Source organism: Argiope bruennichi, chromosome X1, assembly GCF_947563725.1.
Source record: "Argiope bruennichi chromosome X1, qqArgBrue1.1, whole genome shotgun sequence".
NCBI lineage: Eukaryota > Metazoa > Arthropoda > Arachnida > Araneae > Araneidae > Argiope > Argiope bruennichi.
Genome location: NC_079162.1, coordinates 55,333,347 through 55,353,272, shown reverse-complemented (window position 1 = coordinate 55,353,272; position 19,926 = coordinate 55,333,347). Strand labels below are relative to the sequence as shown.

Here is a 19,926-nt window from a genome sequence, read left to right as displayed (position 1 = left end):
TATTAAAATAATTCAATATTGGATTTTATTCATGTTATTAGTCCTCTATATTTCGAGGATAATTTTAAAAAATAGAGAGGAAATACAGCAATGTTGCCAATGAACACCACATAAAGCAAACAGTCTTAATAATGCAATGTTTAAAGTTGTCTCTTCCAAAAACTTCAACAAAATAATTACTAAAGAAATATGACAGCTTTAATTTATAAATAAAAAGTCACAATGAAATTTAATTCTTCTCATTTACTGTTTTCTTTAGCACAGAAGCATTAAAATTAAGGCTCTAAATTTTCATATAAAATATTATACCACTTTAGAAGCATAGGAAATTAAATTTTTAAGGAATTGTTGGTTTACCTCATATTCACCTTCCACAATTTTTCGCTTTTTAAACATTGGATTAATTTGGCATGGCACTATATTTTCCAAATTATCTTTGACAATAACAGATGAAGATGTAACCACAACTTTAACAAGTTCATTACGAGAATGCCCAAGTGAATTGTAGAGAACAATATATCTGTAAGAAAAATGAAGAAATTTACAAAAACGAAATTTAAGCAATTAACTCAAAAGTCATAAATTACAAAAAAATAATTTAAGAAACCTGTCTTTCCGTTCATGAGAAAACTTCACAGCTATTTTTTGTGGTAAAGCATTATGAGGCCGATATTCATCCTACAAAGGACAAATTTATATTACATTATATATGGTGATATGTTACATGAAAACAAACGATATAAAAACAAAGAGCTTACAGTCTGCAACAAAGCTATCTGTTCATCTAAAACATCCAAGAAATTTGGTGATAAGAGGTAAACCGCACATTGGCCAATGATATTTCGAAGTTTCTGTAAGGTAGCAAAAATCCTAAACAGAATCAATGTGACTATTTTAGCATGCATACAATAAAAAAAAATCCATGTATAAATGCAGATTTTCATAAAAACTAGTATTTAATAATCTAACGATAAATATTTTATATGAAAAAACTATAATTTATACAACAAAATGCTTCTTAATTTAGAAAGAAAGACAAACTAAGATTCATTTAAAATAAATGTCAAAGCACCAAAAATAAACCAATTAATGGAGGTTTCAGAAACAAAGGACAGGGTAAGAACACACATTTAGTTTATAACTGATTATATTATAAAAAAAATTAGGCAAAAATTATCTTTATTCCTTAAAATGTACTATGAAGTAGAAAAAAAACCATGCATCATATTCCATCAAGAAAAAAAAATTACTGGTGTAATACTGTAGTTGAATTAGCATTCCATTTTAAAGTAACACCAAAGCTATTTTTGGACAGACCATAATAATTTTTAATTGCGGTCAGATGTAGAGGACGACACCTGAGCTGGCTCCCCCCTTTCAAAACTCCCACACCACACCAACTCATGAAATGATTTTCAACTCCTCAATGAGTGGCACAAAACGACAGCAAAAGAGGATTGCTGAAGGCTTTTCATTGTCTAATTGTACTACAGACTTAGATGTATGCTCTTGGCTAAATAACATTAATTCTTCAAAAAAAAATTCAGTTCCATCAAACTTTCAAGAATTTATTTGGTATACATGACACAGTAAACCCAATTTTAATTAATAAATATAAATAAATCATTATCTTATATCATAATCATATAATATAAATAAAAGAGAAAATTATGTTAGGTGGCCAAATTTCTTTTAACGATTTTTAAGATTTAAAAGAAGTACTTAATAGTATCTTAATTTTGCAAAGAAAAAGTAAATGCAATATGCATAATAGGAAAGAAAAAAAAAGTTACATTTTAAATGTAATATTTACTTAGAGGCATAATCAATAACAACATGATCTTTAGCTGTTCCTGTAATGGCATCATGATGCTGGAAAAGACCAAGTGTTCTCCGAGATGTAACAAGATCACCCATCAACACGGAAATGTAGGGCAAAATAGAAGTCATTACTTGTTTATCAATTTTAGCCATCATCAAACTGAACAATATCTCAGCTCCCCTGAAATTAATGCAAGCAATCTGATTAGCATTTAATATAGTTGAATAATCAGCTCAATAAAAAAAAAAATATTAACTTATTGCAGAATACAATTAAATTTGTGCTATAAAAAGAGTCTCAACTATTTAATTTTTGAATTCACTCATGATCTTGCATTGCTGTTAAAATGATTACCTAGAGAAATCGACACAGTATAGAAAAACAAAAAATGATGCACATATAATGTATACCTTTGACGTAATAAAAATTCAGAACAAAACATAAATAATTATTTTTAATATATCATGATCTCAAGTAATTTTCAAACAATAAATAAACTAATATCACATTTTTATGACTTTAAAAAAAGCATTTTAAGAACATTCTGATTTTAATCATTAGAGTAAGTTTAAGCTTTTAAATATTTTAGATAATACTTAAAAAGGAAAATGTCAATGAAATACTCAACCCACCCACTACTCGGATTGATGTACATGTCTAGTTCGAATGCATTTTTATAAGACTAAAAATTTTAAAAATATGATACAAAATTTTACCTTAAATGAGCTTCTAAAGCTCTGTCCATGTTTTTATAAAATGGTCTTGAAGTATAATAACCACTCCAATAATGATCATCTCGATCTGCGTAAGTGAAAAAATCTCCAACAAGAGAGGGGAAATCAACAGGCATGTTTCGATAATCAACACCAGTACTTTTCCTTAAAGAAGAAAAATAATCATCCAATGTTCCAAATTGCACCTGAAAATACATAAAATTATTAGCCTTATATTTGATTCAGAACTAAAATAACTGAAAATTGATCTTGATAATGTAAGCATGCATACATCAAATATCAACACACTGGGATATTATAGGTCATAGATGCTCTCATTAACAATGAACAAATAAATTGAAATTTTCAAAATCTAGTAAATATTTTCTACATATAAAAGGGAAAAAAAGTAAAGGTTGATGTATATAAATATACCAAATATATACTGAAAGGACAGCTGCAAAATGAAACACACATTCACAAAATAAACACTTCACATATCTCATAAATTAAACATAGCAGAATAATGGCAGCACATAATCTTACAGAATACTTGATGATACAGGACTCATAATAGGCATAAATCCTCAGATTTATTATATTTTATTAAAATGAGTGCACTTTAATAATTATTTTCTGCATTGATCTGGTATAATCAAATTATTTATAAGTTGTTTACGAATTTAGGCATGCCAACATTATGAAAACTTACAACTGATGTTTAATGTTCCAAACTAATGTAATAAAAAAGCTACAAAAAATTCTTTGAAAATTATTGCCTCTGGGCTTTGCATGCATTTCAATTTCATTTATTGAAAATACTGGGACAACGTGAATTGCTTATATTTTGACAAAAAATATTCTTAAAAGATTTTTAAGCAATAAGAGAAAGTTTAATTTTTAAAGATGCAAAGAAAATTGAATGATTTAACTAAATTTAAAAAGCAAACTAAAAGAAATCAAAGGAATGTGCTTTTTCTAGTGCCAAGATCCATTTAATAAATTGTTATAGAAAAAAAAAAAATCGGCATTAAAATAGGAAGCAAAACTTAATTTTTTAATCTGATTCACAACTCATTTTTCTGCTGTTTACCTTCTCAATGTTGGAATTGCAAACACAAAATAACAACAAAAAAGATTTGAATAATCAGCCTAAAATGTGAAATAAATTTTTTTTGTAATTTTACTTGTAGGAGAAGTATTAAAACTTTTATACGTAAAAATCTCAATCTTAAGAATATAATTTTTTTTTACCAGTCCTAAATCAAACAGAAGCATAAATTTTTTTGTCATAGTAATTGCAAAAACTAATAAAATGATTATTTGAATGACTTCACTTATTCAAAACTGCTGAATAGTAAAAAACGGCTAACAAACCGATATGGAATTTTGAAAAAAGCAGATGGAATTCGAAAAAAAAATGGATAAGTTAATCAATAATCAGCTTTATTTCATAATATTTCAATAAAATTTCATAATTTTTTGAAATAATGAATGAATGAATAAAGCAGATAACAAAGTTGTTAGAGATTACATAGCTTTCAGAGGGAAAAATAAAATCTACAATAATAATAGGAATCTAAAGTGAATAGCAGCTGTTAGTACTCTCTCGTAGCTCTCTTCAGAATTTTACTGCCACTGCAGTACAGAATTGCTGTAATAAAAATTATTTTAAGTTCCATGCGGGCATTCCATCAATTGAATACTTAAAAAGATTCAAAAGTGCCAGAATTTTCTAAAGTGAACATTCTGAATTAAATTAAATAATGTCTACAAAGATTTTTTTGCAAATATATAAATAAAACAAGAGGAAAAATTTAAATTCAAATTTCAGCGTTTTTTTTTTTTTTTTTTGTTAAAAAATATATTAAAAAAATTTAAACATGCACACTTTTAAAGTTGCAATATCCTTTGCAAGATTTTTTCACGAGCAAATGAATATTAATAATAAAATTATTTTAAAATATTCATACCTCGGCATACCAATCTTCTCTGCCATTAATATAATCAAATAGCTTTTGATAATTATTGAATTGTTGATCCCATTCATGCGCTTTATCATATCGAAAATCGTCTCCAAGTTGAATCATAACAACATCAGTACGAAAAAGCTGCGATTTTTTTCGATACTGATCTAATAACATCCATGCTCTGAAATTAAATGCAACATCTGAATTCAACATAAATGAATTAACTTAATAATCAAAAGATATTAACTTTTTTAAAAAAAGTAAAATGGTTCAAATAATAGTTTTTCCAGTACTATTTAGTAGCTTTCCAGTAGTAACATTTTTAGAGAAAGAATTTATGGCATGCATAAGCTTACTTTCATGAATTCTTATAAATGCATATAAATTATTAAAATGTTAAAAAAGCAATAAATTGCATTCTCCTTTTTTTTTTTTTTTTTTACTAAGAAAATTATTGATTTTTTTTAAAGACGAAAGCAGACAAAAAAATTCTAAATAAATTAATAACAATTTTCAGCAAATAAAAGTTTATGTTTTAGCCTATGCCTGAATACACACAAGCTGCTTTGTTTCATCAATACACATTAACTGAATTTAACTTAAAAAAAAAAAGATTCAAAAAATAAATAAAATAGTTATTCGACATTCATTAGATTTTTTTTTAAAAAATAAGATCTACAATTACAATTCAGGGTGCTAATACATTCTTAACTTTTCACTAAACATTTATAATAATTAAAATAATAAAATGGCTTGCTAGGAAAGTTTCATTAAAATAATTTTCAAATGTATAATTACCTGTCAGCAACATTTTCCTGGGTGATGGGAACTGGAGGAATTCGCCACGGACAGTTTACTTTATTTCCTGGTAAACGTTTAAAATCAAACTGACAACATACTTTAGGATCTGGTCCACAAGTATGAGGAATGTCATAGCTATAGAAAGGCATAGTGTGGCACAAAATATCCATTGTATGATTTTGATCTGAAAAAAAATATAATAATAATTCCATTCATTCTTGACGATATTTCAAAATCTGAACACAACCACAGAAACTGGAAGTTGAAGCAAATTGTTAATAATAAAATTATAACTCTACATATCTGAGAATTTTCTTACATAATTTTTATATTTAAACAGTAGTTAAATATCCTTAAAGGTGATACTTATAACAGAAAATAAATATACTGAACTAATAAACGATTTAAAAAAAGTATTCAAACACTGGAAAACAAATCAGTATAACATTACCCCAAGGTTGCCTCCATAAGAATTCTAATCCCTTATTCATAGCTAGATACTTTTTCATTGAATAATGTACTCTCTGTATAACCATATTATCCAACCCCATTCTTCTTAATAAGTATGCCATAGTAGGGGATAAGCCAAATGGATCGATGGCCCAGCCATTTTTTGGTTTATAATCTGCAACATTAAAACAGAATAAATTAGCAGAAATTTTAATAACAATGTTTAAAAATGCATTGTATTTTACCAATAGAGTCAATAACCCTCTCTCTAAATACATGGAAACATGAATCTGTAAGACATGAACGTATATGAATCTGTAGGCAAGAATAAAAGGATTTTAAGAATTTAGAACTGTTAATGCAGTTTTTGTAAATAAAGATTAATTTAAGAGATTAAAATTGTTTGAAACAATCACATCAGCAATGTACAAGTGATATTGCAAAATAATTATTACAATAGTTACTTAAGAATAAGACAGCATTGGGAAGTATAAATATACATTAGAAAATAAATCTAACCAAGATTGTGCTCTAGCCACTGGTGACCTTCAATCATCTGCTCTATCATAGCAAAATAATGTGCAGTTGCTTCATCATTCATAACCCAACCACCAGTTACTATTTCAAGTTGTCCATCTGTTAAAAGTCTGAAATAAAATATAGCACATAAGTATAGATTAAAAGAAATTGTTTTCGAAACCTAATTAGAAATTAAGGAGGGATATTACTTTTTAACAGCAATTTGTGTATTCATATCAACTTTTTCCCACCATAATGATAAAAAAGATATTTCAGCCCAGATGAATTTTCTTCTTTTATCATCCTTCATTTTTAAAACCATATTATTTAAAATATGCTGTGTTTGATCTTTGAAATATTTCTCAAAAGTTTTTATCCAACCTAAAAGAAGACAAGTAAAAAAAAATTAAAACAAACCATAGGTAAATGGAGATATATTTTGAAACAAACATTTTAAAAATAAGAAATCATTCAGATAAAGAAATACAAAATTATACCTGGATCATTGTGAGAATGAGGAACAACAAAAACTTTGAGCTTTTTTTTATCATTCCATTGACGAGGATCATATTCAATATTCCATCCTTGCTTCCAAACTCCACCATCTTTGTTTTCAAATTCAATTTTTTCATATATATCCAATGTCTGATAAAGAAAATATTTATTTTTAATTTAATAAATAATTACTAACTATGTTAAATACACCAAATAGTATACCAGAGAATGTAAAATTATAACAAATATAATACTGAAAAATAGGAAATGAAATTGAAAAATTAATAATTTTTTTAATCGTTCATAAGTTGACTAATAATTTCCCCATAATTATCAATAATCTTCTGTTGTTAAATTCCTATTCTTCCTTATAATACAAAAACTTTACCTTTTATATAAGTTATCCGGGCATTTAAAGTTTATGAATTAAAACTGATGATATTTGCTATATAAGTACTAATTTAAAAAGATAAAATTTGCTTGATTAAAGAACTAACAGCTTCAATTTTTCTTTTCTCATGTAAGAGAAAGTAGAGAAACGGAAATCAGCAGTGAAAATGCACAGAAAAAAAATGTTTTTTAGCTCTGAAAACTTTATTATTTAGCTCTGAATTAAAATAATATCAATGAAATCAGAATTGAAGCTTACATTTTCATCAGAACTTGCAGATGATTCAAGACACAATTGGCAATCAAATACAGATAAATTTACTAAACTTCTATTTGCTTTTTGCTGAACAGGTCCTAAGAGTGAAAACTGAGGATTAGGTTCCACTTTAATCACATTTCTAACCGTGTCTTTAACTTGGGATAACATTTCTCTGTTTCTCTGAAGTTCTCTTTCCAGATTTTCTAAACGCTTTTCAAGAAGAGATAATTCATCCTTTAAAGAAAAATAAAGCTTAGAACTAAATAAATAACAAAATTTCTCTAAATCAAATTAAACTACATTTTTTCATACAATAACACTGCTTAGAATTTCAGGTTCAAATCTAAAGGTAAATGTCTTTATCTCAGAATGTTATTAACTTCTAGCCACAACAGCATATTAACTTCTAGCCACAACTGCAATATTAATTCCTGTTATGGTTATTAAAGAAATTGAAACACTTGATATCTACAACCATTTACTGTAAATTACAATTTGCTATTTAAGAGAAAAGCATCATAACTAATTATGACATTTTTTTTTTCAAAAATCATTAAAATTTGATGAGAGTTGAATTAAAAGTCCTTTAGATAGTAAATCCAAATTTCAATCTTGGAACATCTTAATAATCAATTTAATGAACAACAAATTCAATTTTACCAGTATGGTATGAATACAGATATAATGATTACATATGAACCGTCAGCCAGAAGCAAACTGGTTACTGTTTACTTAATTTTTTACAGTTATAAATTTAAAATTAGCAGGAAAAAATAAATATGAACCTTTAATAACTCAAATCCAAAAAAGAAAAAAGTAAATTTCACAAACCTAAATTGCAAGTACAAAAACAACTTTCTTTTTTTAATTTTTAATAAATCTCTTTTCTAGAACCAGATGTTGTTGAAACACTGCATGCTCAGGTACATTAGAAGGTCATTCCATTCATTCCAGAGATTGTTCATGGCATTAGCATTTCAACTGACATCAAATAATAGTGAACATTAGAGCAGTGTGCATTTGCTTACAATTTTGTTTTGTGTAGTAGTGAATTGATGACATAATTTAGCCACAGTTCACTATAGATTAAAAAAAAAAAAAAACTAAATAACTCTTGTTTACTCTCATAACACATCCTTACTCTGGATTAATCTTAGTTCTATAGGTTTAAAAATGAAAAATCTGGTATTCATATTAGGTACATTGTCCAGAAAATGTGGGAAGGAATAGTGATGTTTCAAAATCTACAACTCTGCTAGGAGACATCCAGCAGAACTTTAATGCATAAATACAAATTGATATGATTTACAAGATCTGACTTCCCACTATAGAGCATCATCAAATGCTATGCAATCACTAACATTTATCAGTCAACAAATTTTCCTTTTGCAATCATTTCAAAAGCATCTCATTCTTAGGTCCTATTTTGTAAACAGCAAATCATTTCAGACTAGATTTTTTGAAAGAATACCATGCTTTGCATTTGATGTTCTGATTCTACTAGTTTTCAGAAAATTTCTGAAAGGGTAAATTCTTAAAAGTTGTCAGTTGGTCAACTCAATGTCATACTAACAACTTACACATAAAATTTTAAATTTGTCAGTCAAATCCAAAAAGTACAGGTTTTAATGGATTCAATAAAACAGGGTGATACAGTTATAATAACAGTGCCCAACAGACGATGGATAAACCTAAATCTGCAACAATTGGTTTTTTTTTTTTTTTTTTTTTTTTTTTTTTTTAATAATTTCTGGTTTGAATTGTTACTTAAACAACAAAGATTATTAAATAGCTCTTGGAAAATAAAGAAAAATATTTTAAAAAATTAAGAATGGAGAACATATTAAGTATAAAAATATTTTTAAAAAGTAATAATTAATTATCAAATAATAAAAGCAATGTCAAATGATGCATTTTTATGCATTTCAGTAAAAAACAGATCTAAATTGAAAATCCTGGAGACAACATTTTTATTCAAAACAAAAGTGAAGGAATTAAGAGGAATTCATTTGATAAAATAGATTATGAAATAAAGAATATTAAAATTTTAAGTATAAATTTTCAGAAAACTCAAAATAACTGACAGAATTTCAATAGTTCAAAATACATGAAAATAACTTCAAAGAGAAATTCTATATATTATAACATTAATATATTTTGCAATTTGTTTTTTAAATGAAACTGCACAGGAAACTGCCTAATAAAGAATTATTTTCAATAGTTTCATTCAATAGTAATTGAGAAAGAGGCTCTGTGTACATATGCAATATTATGTACTCAAAAAAAAAAAAAAAAATAATGAAAAGCAAAATGAATTTATAAGAATATATCCAAATATTAATGTGAAATATCCCCCAAGTTCAGAACTTAAGGATAGAAAAACTATTTAAATCATTTTTTAAAATCCATAGCACTATTTCCCCTTAGTATTTCAGGTTGTTGCATATCCATGCACTAAATCTTAATCTTTTAATGAGATATTGCACAGATTTCTTAACTGATCACATATTTCAGATCATCACATTTCTTTGCATGATGTTAGCTAGTCTACAGAGACCTCAAGATTTAATTTAAAAGATTTAAGTAGTAATTTTTTACGACAAGTTACCATTTAGCAATAAAGGTTTCTTCTGCTTCTACAATTTCCCTACAAAGTGAATGAATGTTACTTCCATCTTCTTTCTGCTAAAGAAATTTATCAAAAACCATTGGCAGAATTCCAATATTTTTTTATGGCGATGTGCTCAGTATACAGAATCATTGATAAAATAACAAGAAAGAAGGCTTTTTCAAAAATTATTATTTAGATAACTAACAAGAAGTAACTAATTCAATACAATTTTATGCAAACAAGATGGGTACAGTCACTTACCCTGTTTTTAAAATTCTGCAACAATCTGGACAAAAGAGAAAAATATTAACACTGTCTGCACACTCTCTTTTAGAAAATACACAATCAACTTATAAAAAAAGAGAAGGAAAGTAAATACTTGCAGAATTTCAGGAACTGACCATTTCCACCTCTGGAATAATGAAACATTCCATATGAATCCTTGGAAATTTCAATAATTTTTTCAAACATTTATTAAGCTTGTATTTAATACATTCAGATGTAAATATGCACTTAAATAAACTTGAAGAGAAGGAGAAATTATAAAAAAAAAAAGCATAAAAAAAGCTTATTTTGAAAAAATTATTCTGTTCAATAGAAACATCTTCACTTTGGAAATGTAATTAAATAAAAAACTTATCAACTCAAAATTAATTTTGAAGCAAAATCTATATAATGAAATAATACCATTCTTGAACTTGTCGCAGAAATAATCAATATATTCATTCTTAACTGAGAAGATTGTAAACAATAACAGAACTTACAAATAGCAAACAAAAAAGGGCAATTAAGATCTCAAATGAAATATATTAATATATACTAATAATAAAGATTAATGTGGGTGCATGTGTGTTGTGCTCTGCAGCCCAGACCGTTTGGTCTAGAGCTACCAAATTTGGCACATATATATCCTGGAAAATGAAAATGTGCACCTTAGAGCAATTTTTTTTTAATTTTTAATTATAATTTTAATTAAAAATTAAGCTTTATTTTTTTTTCTGCAATAACTTCCAAAAATATTATGAGAAAAAAATTTCATTGGTAAAAATAAAAATTTTTAATGATACCAATTTAATAAATGTGCAAAGTTTTGCTAAATATTAGCAATTTTTAAAAAATATTTTTTTGCCTAATTCCCAAAATTAGATTGCATGTTTCTCTGAAGTTCAAACAGTTTTCATGCATGACTTTCTTTCATTGTTGAATGCTAAAGAAGAATTCTGTTTAATACCTTTGTAATTTACAAGATTGTTTTTTGTTCTGTGGAGTTTGTTTTTTGTTTAAGTTCTATAAATGAGGTCATTAAAAAACAACTATTTTTTAAGTTTTATTTGGCATTTTTTTAAAAATTGCACAGAAATAATAAAAACCTAAAAAATAAATTTCCGTAAAAGATTTTTTTTTAATTGGCTAACTTGAAGAAAAATTTAACAAAAGTTCTATGGGACAATCACAATTTCCTTTACATACTAGTCACATAAATTATCTTTTTTAAAAAAAACTAAAATCTAAGTGAGTGATTGATTGAAATGTAAATATATAATGAAGGTTTATATGTTAGAATACAGATGTTATTCGGAATTTTCCAATTAATTTCTGATATAAAAGGTTATAAATAAAAACTTTTAGTTTAATTTATTAAAAATAGTATATAAAACATTCCCTGAAAATGTAATTAAAAATTTTAATTAGTATTGGAGATATTAGGTTAATGGTTGATCATTTATTTAAAAAAAAATTGAGATAAACGCATTTAAAGTTTGTAGTTACTATAAAAAACATTTCTTCATTAGGAAATAGTCCAAATTCTTCCCGCTAATAAGTCAAACCTTCTTTTTCTTCATATATTTTTTTCACTAACTGTGCTCATATTTTTATTATGTGAACATTTATAGAAATTAATGAGTCTTTTTGAAACACGGATACGTTCCTACTCAATAAGCTTTACACTGTCAGGCATATAACTGCAAATATCCAATAGCAAATTATTTAGTACACTTAATATACCAGCCCCCATCTCCATTAAACTGAAAAATAGTTCAACGAAATGTTGTTTCGAAACTATATTTCATTGCAAAAGCCATCAAAGCTTTCAGTGACAACTCGCACACTGAGGTGAACTTTTGGTCAAATCTCAGCTTCAAGACCGGAGGATTTTAGGTTCGAGACCCGATTCAACCGAAGAACTGCCATGTAAGTGCTCTGCAGCACGCTAAATCGGTCGGGGCCAAATTTCCTTCCGGTAGTGAGATAGTTTGGAAAGTTGGGTGCCGGCCCTTATCATTTGACTGCAGTTCAAAATTATGACATCCATCTTAATATAAACCACTGTTGCTTTAAAACGAGATGCTAATATGACTAGATAATTGGCATTCTATGTCATTTTTATGTAACGGATGCTTTAGAAACTTTTGGTCACAAAGTTTCATGTATACTGGCTTTATAAAACTTTGAGAAGTCCAGTGACTTTTCCAAGTAAAGTTTTTTTGTCTGTTGATACGTGCACCAGCTTTTGGCTGCTGTAGGACGCTGCTCAAGCATAAAATGTTTCATGCAGTGACAAAATGCTCAATGCCTTCAGATTGCATACTTTTAAGGTTTTCAGGATTGCAATTCTATAATAGTTTTGCAATTTATCGATGAAATTATCTATTAAGATGCCGTTTCTTCCCAGTCCTTTGGCTGTATTTGTTTTGAAAAGAAATTTTTGTAAAATCTAAATGAAAACTATATTGTGAACAAATGCTTGAAAAAGTGAAGATGTTGCGAGTTAATATCCAGAAACTAAGAAAGTAGTTTCAAAAACTTGTGGATGTGCACTAACAACATCATTAAAATATTATTTGTAATTAAACTTAAGAAAAATGTTTAAAAAAAAATTAAAAGCTGCATTATACAGAAACTTCCGGCTGTAGCAGCAAACAGCATTTTTTTTAAATTACCTACATCTTGGCTTCTAGATGACATAAAATGAAAAGGAAAAATTGTTTTGAAAAGAAAAATGTTTGAATAAAGATTTATTTATTATTTATTTATTTTACCTACTAGATCGAAAAATGTCATTTTCAACGTCAGCAGTCACCACAATACCCACGTAATTTAGAAGAAAGATGAACCGGATATTTACATTTTTAATAGTCCATTAGAAAGGCTCATGTACACAATAAATAAAGCATATGTAAAAGGCAATTATAAAAATACGGCTCTAATGCCTGATGATTTGGCGGAATCGGGGACTTCAAGCTATATCTACAGGATTTAAAGAGAATTAAATATATCCAATATTCTTAGTTAACCAGCTAGTCGATAAAGGCCAATAGCTTTAAATAAAAAGAAAGATCTACTCTATTGCGACTAAAACTGAGCGAGTCATGAAAATTTGAATATTACCATCTTAATAAAAACTATTTACAGCACTCCAACGACCATTTCAAAGAAGACATGGCAATCACCGCTCAGAATTTTTTCATGGGCTGATTAGCCTACGATTATGAAAAGGATGATAGTTCCAAAACTGTAAAATTAATAACTTCCTAATTCGGGCATATTTGATTGCAGAAGATAAATATTTTTCTTCTTTTTTTATTTAGCAGTTGGAGTGTCAAGCATATTTCGCGGAATACGATTCCTTAGGACCAAGGGATTACATAAAATTAGACTTCATAATTATTTGAAGTATATTTACTGATGGAAATAAAATATTATAACTTACGTTATTATTCACCTGAAAGTAAAATTAAAACTAAGTTCTATGATGACTCAAAGAAATTTTTATTAAATGATTTTTTCAGATATTGCATAAATTGAGAAAATTATTCTGTAGTGCACATGACTTCAACGCCGAACGCTTCTGTTTTCGAAACTTATTTTTACAAAAACATGCTTTTTTTTTTTTTAATTAACTGAAGTTTGATTACTTCAACTTCAATTTAAAGTTCAAATTTTACGGGAGCTGACAGGAAATTAGGCAGGTACATAGTACAACGAAAAGAATGACTTAAGGCTTCTATAATAGTATGAAATTTTATGACTATCACAATTTGATATATAAATATATTTTACTATTAATAGATCAAGTTATGTAAAATATATAAAGGAAAATTAGCATTAATCTCGACGAACCAGATGTTCGACAAAGGTGGCTAGAATTATATAGAATAATTCAAGCATATTTACAATTTGTTCGTTTAAAATCTGAACTAATTAGAAAGTCATTTTGCCAAGGGTCTAAGTTGATGCAAAAATAGTAAAAAATTTTAAAGCTTTTTACAGGTATATTAAAATTTAATAATAAATGCTTATTATTTATGATCATTTTCTTTCCTGAAAAGATAACAAATTTGTAAAATAAAATCACTTTATAATTTTAAAATCATTTCTAACTTAATACTTTTGAAGGAAATACATATATCAAGTTCCATTAAGAATAAAAGAATCGCTAAACGTAGCAGTATTACACGCAGATGTAAACTCATGACTAAAAGAGAAAGACTCACAATAACATTTAAACAGAAACATAAAATTTATGAAACAACATGGTAAGAAAAGTAAATAAGGCATTTATTAATTACTTAGTAAACTCGTGCCGATTTTTGAATAATTTTCTAAACAAATTAATTCTGAATATATTCATTTTAATTACAATTTAGAAGTTCAGAGGAATACAAAATAAATAAAAAAAAATGCCATATAAAACAGTATATCATACTAAACTGAAATTGGGTTTATTTAGATTGTTGGTAATACTGAGGTGTCCACAAAACAGAACTAATTATGTCGTAGAAAAACTGAACAATTAAGCAATTGATACACTGCTTTACTTTTTTTGAATTTTAAAGTTATTTATTTCAAAGCCTGCTGTTTTTCAATAAAACCAGATAGTTGTAAATAAAAATTATCCAGCAATATTTCTATTCAGTGGTTGAAAATAAAAAATATCCAGCAATATTTCTTTGCAGTGACTTTAAATTAATATATTTTAAAACACTGCTACAAATTTTGTTTCTGAATGACAAATTTTTACTTTATTGTAGTTTTGAATTATACAAAATCAAAACCTTTTTTTTTTTCTTCTTCTTTCTTTTGGACATCATGATCACAATGCAAGAAAAATAAATTTGTTCTGTATAAAACTTAATTTGAGAAAATTCTAATATTAGCTAATTTTTTAAACTTTTTTTTAATTCCTTTACAAGATGCTTTATTATAATTTTTTAAAACTCATTTTTATTCTTATATTATCTTATTTTAAACAACTCTATCTTTTCTTTCGATATACATAAATGTATGCAAATACTCCCCAGCTTTTTAATTTTTTTTTCCTGTTTAAATCATTACTATTAACTATAAATGTTTAACTCAATGCACATATTGCTTATTTTATTATTTTGAAAACATGGTTAGAAGCAAGTAAACCATTAACCCAAAAAAATTTAATTTTTGGATAATTAAATATGACGGTTTCATTATTTAAAATAAAAAAGAATTTTAAACAGTGATACAGCTATTTTTAACTTTTATATTAGGGAATAAAAAACTTACAGTCATCTCTATAAATAAAAATTTTAGGAAAAAAAGTTCTCTTTTTTTTCCTGTTTTTATTTACTTATTTATTTTCAAATCCATTAAATAGATTTATAATCCTCTCAGACTAGGAATTCCCAAATGCGAGCCTCGAGTCACAAATCAATTCTTGGTGAGTCACGATAGATCTTGGAAGTCTGTACATCTTTACATAATTTATAAAAATGTGATATCAGCTTAAAATCTTTATTAAGCATGGCAGCAACACCACACACACACAAGCAATATGTATCAGGGCAGACCCCCCCCCCTTACCTAAACAAAAACTTTTTGCTATGAACATTCAAATCAGATTTTTTAAGCATCCATTTCGAATTGATTTGCTATCATTTATTTAAGCATTTATTATGTTTAATAACAAATGTTTCTTTTTTAAAAAGTTCCTTTTGGATACACAAAATCTCTTTTGGAAAAAACATGCATTGTACATCTCAAAAACATTATTTACAACAAAAATGAAATGGTTCATTAATTTGATTCAATTTCTAAAAGGTCAACTGAAGCAGTTAAATGTTAGAAGTGAAAAATTAAAAGTGATGAATCATAAAAATTTGCAAAATTGTTAACTATTATTTTGGTCTAAAAATTATGAAATGATTTAAGATTTAATATGTAGATTTTGTTTTTAGCATGTAATTCATAACATTCTTCAAAATCCATCATTATTTCCATTATCATTTATCTGGAAACTTATTACATGAAACATAATAGTAATTTAAATTCAAAATGCAAAATACCAGATTTATCATTTTGCATACAGCTTACAAGATCTTAATTTGCAGGGAATTACTTAGCTACCATGAAAAATTTACTAACCGATTTACTGAAATACATTACAATTCCGAGCACTAAATGAAATCAATTTTATAATAATTTGAAAAGAAGGTATATTAATATTTTTTACAATATTTGATTTTTACTTAATTAAAATAATTTTTGACATTATATTCTTAGAAATTTTAGAAAATACAAAATTTCCAAAAAAATTTTCTATATTGATTATTTACCCTAATAATAAATATAATTTTTTCTATAAAAGTTTGACAAACATTATTTTGAACATTTTGGGTAAAATATTTTTCAAAAATAAAAATATATGTACATGACAATAGATATTTCCTGAGACAAATTTACAATTGAATTAATTCTCAAGATACCACATATACAAGCTAACAAAGTTCATGAACACTTACCCGAAATAAACTACTAGAATTCTAGAAGAGAGAGATAAAAAATTAATAAATAATAGTTATCTTAAATTCATTAAAGATGAAAGGTCAAAATTCTCTTTCTTAATAAAAGGAAAGATGGTATTAGAAAAAAAGGCATTTGAATAGAATTTCCAGAGTATTGATGGTTAGGCATTTTTCCTTTATTCGAGAAGTAATACTGATGAAAATTGAAAATAATGTTTACTGTTATTTTAAAAAAGATACTGCACTTCGTGAAATCCACATTCAACTTCAAATTTTGTCAGCATTTAGAAATAAAACAAAAATTAATGTTTAATTCATATAGTTACAATATCTGCCCTTTAGATCTTACCACAGCACTATTATATAAATGCTCATTTCCTCTTAAAATTAGACAATGTGCCAAACACAGTTTCTTCTATTTTTAAGTGTTCTTCATTTAATCTACCTATACAGGCCAGTTATTGTTAAAGAATTAAGAAAAATATTGAAAAAAACCATTCAGTTTATATGCTTTTAATAGTAATAATTAAAAAATGCCAGATATAATTGCAATAAAACAAACTGTTTTCTGAACCTCCTTTCAGTAAAAAACAAATGGATAGTAAAACTCAAAGGTATTGCTAACAAAATTTATAAAAAAGCTAATTTTATTGATATTGTAGATTTAGTTGGTAATGATTCTTAATATGCTCAGTTTTTATGCACACAAAAAATAACAAGCATAAGAAATGATATACATAAGCTTATATCCACAATTAGATGAAAGGCAAACAACTGAAAGTTTTGTAACATATATGTTAACAGCAAAATTACAAAATAAATACAAGGCAAAGTACAAAATACATTTTATATGAAATAAAATTAAGAGCAATCAAAAATAAAACTTTTCTTAGTGCAAAAAACAGGTTCATATTTTATTTCCTTTAATAAAAAAAAAAAATGCAAACTTTGTTTCGTATAACTTTTATTTTCCTTTATGTATTTTGAAAAGATGTTTAATGGCATCCCTTTATTATTTTTTTCTAAATAGCATTTTAAATAACTGATTCTTTTTTGTACTTCGCCTAATAGCATCTGTCATTCAACCAATTGCTAAGATATAATGTACAATGCCTAGGGAAAGTTTACAATAGATTCAGATAGTTCTCATATTTCATACTTTGCCTAAAACTGTTTAGCCATTCTATAGATTACCAGAATTTCATACATTACTGGTAACATTTACAAAATAAGGATTTGTAGATATATTTATATACTATATGATTAAACACAATAAATATTAACAATTAGAAATGTATTTGACTTGACACACAACTTTACAGTTAGAGTAAATTTAATAAAATAAATAAAGTAAAAGTTTAGTCAATCAAGTTAATTTTTACTTCTAATAAACATATATCATAACATAATTTGTTATGACAATATAATATCTCAGCATTTAAAACTATTAAAAAGATCAATTGAAATTCGTTAAAATGAATAAATAGTTAAATTCTTGTTGCGTCTCAAGAAAGCAAAAATTCCATTCAAATTAAACCTATTATTTTGGCTATGTTGAATAGATAAACTTTAAAGCTTATTAGATTGTTTCAATGGATTAAAATTTAAACATTTCCCAAAACTGAAATATGAGATTAATACTTCAATTTAATAAGAATAAAACCAATTAATTATGCATTGCATCAAATTTAATGAAGAATGTGGCCATGCAAATTTTCCAAGCCTTCAAATTTCTATTCGCATGATATTTAATCTTTTTTTATATCATGCTGTATAATACATTTATTACACTCAAGTTCACATTAAACACAGTCAAGCATCACATTTCCTTCCCCAAACTATGACAACTATAAACATAAATAACTGATAGATTACAGATTTGTCTTAAATTAAGAATAACACTAAAAGAGAAAAATTCCATCATATAGATCAAAATTCATTGAAGGTGACTATATTTTACAGGACTAACAAAGGAATCTAACACAGAACAAGTATTCATAATAAAGCTGACACAGAAAGAGTTTATGTCAGTCCTCATAGATTTTGAATTTTATTTTTAACATTAATTTTATCTTTAACAGCATTATTGCAAGAAAAAATCCAATTTTTCCAGAATAAATGCATTTTGCAAAGATAGTCTATGCGCTTTATTTTCATGTTACAACTAAATATATTAAAAAAATTTTTTTTAGTTAGCTGCATTATGACTTCAGCCTACCGAAAAGGAATATGAAAAAAAATCAACAAATGACAGATGAAAAACAAAACAAAAATCAGTACACTGTTTAGAATTTCTACTGATGGAAAATTACGAAATATGTTCCTAAATAGGTATCTAAAATTAATTAATACATAGAAATATGATGATATTTATTAAGAACAATTTTGTTTTTTGCATATTTTATTCAAAACACTTCATGCTAGATTATTCATACATGACAAGTAAAGCATGCAAGCACAAAATTCGCTCCAATTTATTTTTAAAAATAACTTAAGAATACAAATAAGAAGAAAACAATCTCGGCACCTTATTTAATTCAGTTCCCTTAACAGTGTTCTTTCCGTCCGGAAATGTAGAATACATCGTCCTATAGAGGAGGTACAGGATCCCAAGAATTAAAGATCCTCTGAAAATGCTAAGAGAAATAGAATGTTTACGAAATTGAAAGACGGATGTCCCTAGTCTAAACCTAAACATTATGACAAAAAAATTTTGAAGCTGAAGATCACAAGAAAAAGTTACTAAAAAAACATTTCACCCATCACCTAAACTTGCATAGTTAGTTATAAGTACATCTTTCAGAAGAACCAAACACAACTTCAAATAACTGAAGTACCAGCTCACGGTAGTGACGTAGAGGATATTGGTTCAAACAATTCAGGATGGCAACGCGCTTGAAATACACGTAGACTGAAAGGTTTCGAGCATCCGAAAACATGATACATTTTTTAAAATTATGTTCGATAAGGAATATCTATTTTTCGTTTTAGTTACCTTTTTACAAAATTCCTTCTTTCAAATTATTCACAGCACAAAATAACGATTCAATATAATCTTTTAACGCAGAGTTTCATCAGAAGTAATCTTCCCTTGAGTTTTCGTACGATATCTCATAA

The 19,926-nt window shown here is 26.5% G+C and overlaps 1 protein-coding gene across 2 annotated transcripts in view; it reads right to left on the bottom strand.

Annotated features, from left to right (window-relative positions):
- Positions 1–19,613, bottom strand: part of LOC129958148 (alpha-mannosidase 2x-like) — a 52,465-nt gene extending 32,852 nt beyond the window's left edge. For both annotated transcript variants that reach the window (XM_056070372.1, XM_056070373.1), the window contains exons 1-13: positions 19,337–19,613; positions 7,420–7,653; positions 6,773–6,920; positions 6,485–6,656; positions 6,276–6,403; positions 5,758–5,931; positions 5,304–5,490; positions 4,509–4,686; positions 2,539–2,741; positions 1,814–2,002; positions 759–870; positions 608–678; positions 358–520 (exon numbers count right to left, since the gene is read on the bottom strand). In XM_056070372.1, the coding sequence (XP_055926347.1) occupies positions 358–520; positions 608–678; positions 759–870; positions 1,814–2,002; positions 2,539–2,741; positions 4,509–4,686; positions 5,304–5,490; positions 5,758–5,931; positions 6,276–6,403; positions 6,485–6,656; positions 6,773–6,920; positions 7,420–7,653; positions 19,337–19,507 (2,130 nt within the window). In that variant the 5' untranslated portion in view covers positions 19,508–19,613. The remainder of the gene's footprint in view (positions 1–357; positions 521–607; positions 679–758; positions 871–1,813; positions 2,003–2,538; positions 2,742–4,508; positions 4,687–5,303; positions 5,491–5,757; positions 5,932–6,275; positions 6,404–6,484; positions 6,657–6,772; positions 6,921–7,419; positions 7,654–19,336) is intronic.
- Positions 19,614–19,926: the final 313 nt, after the last annotated feature.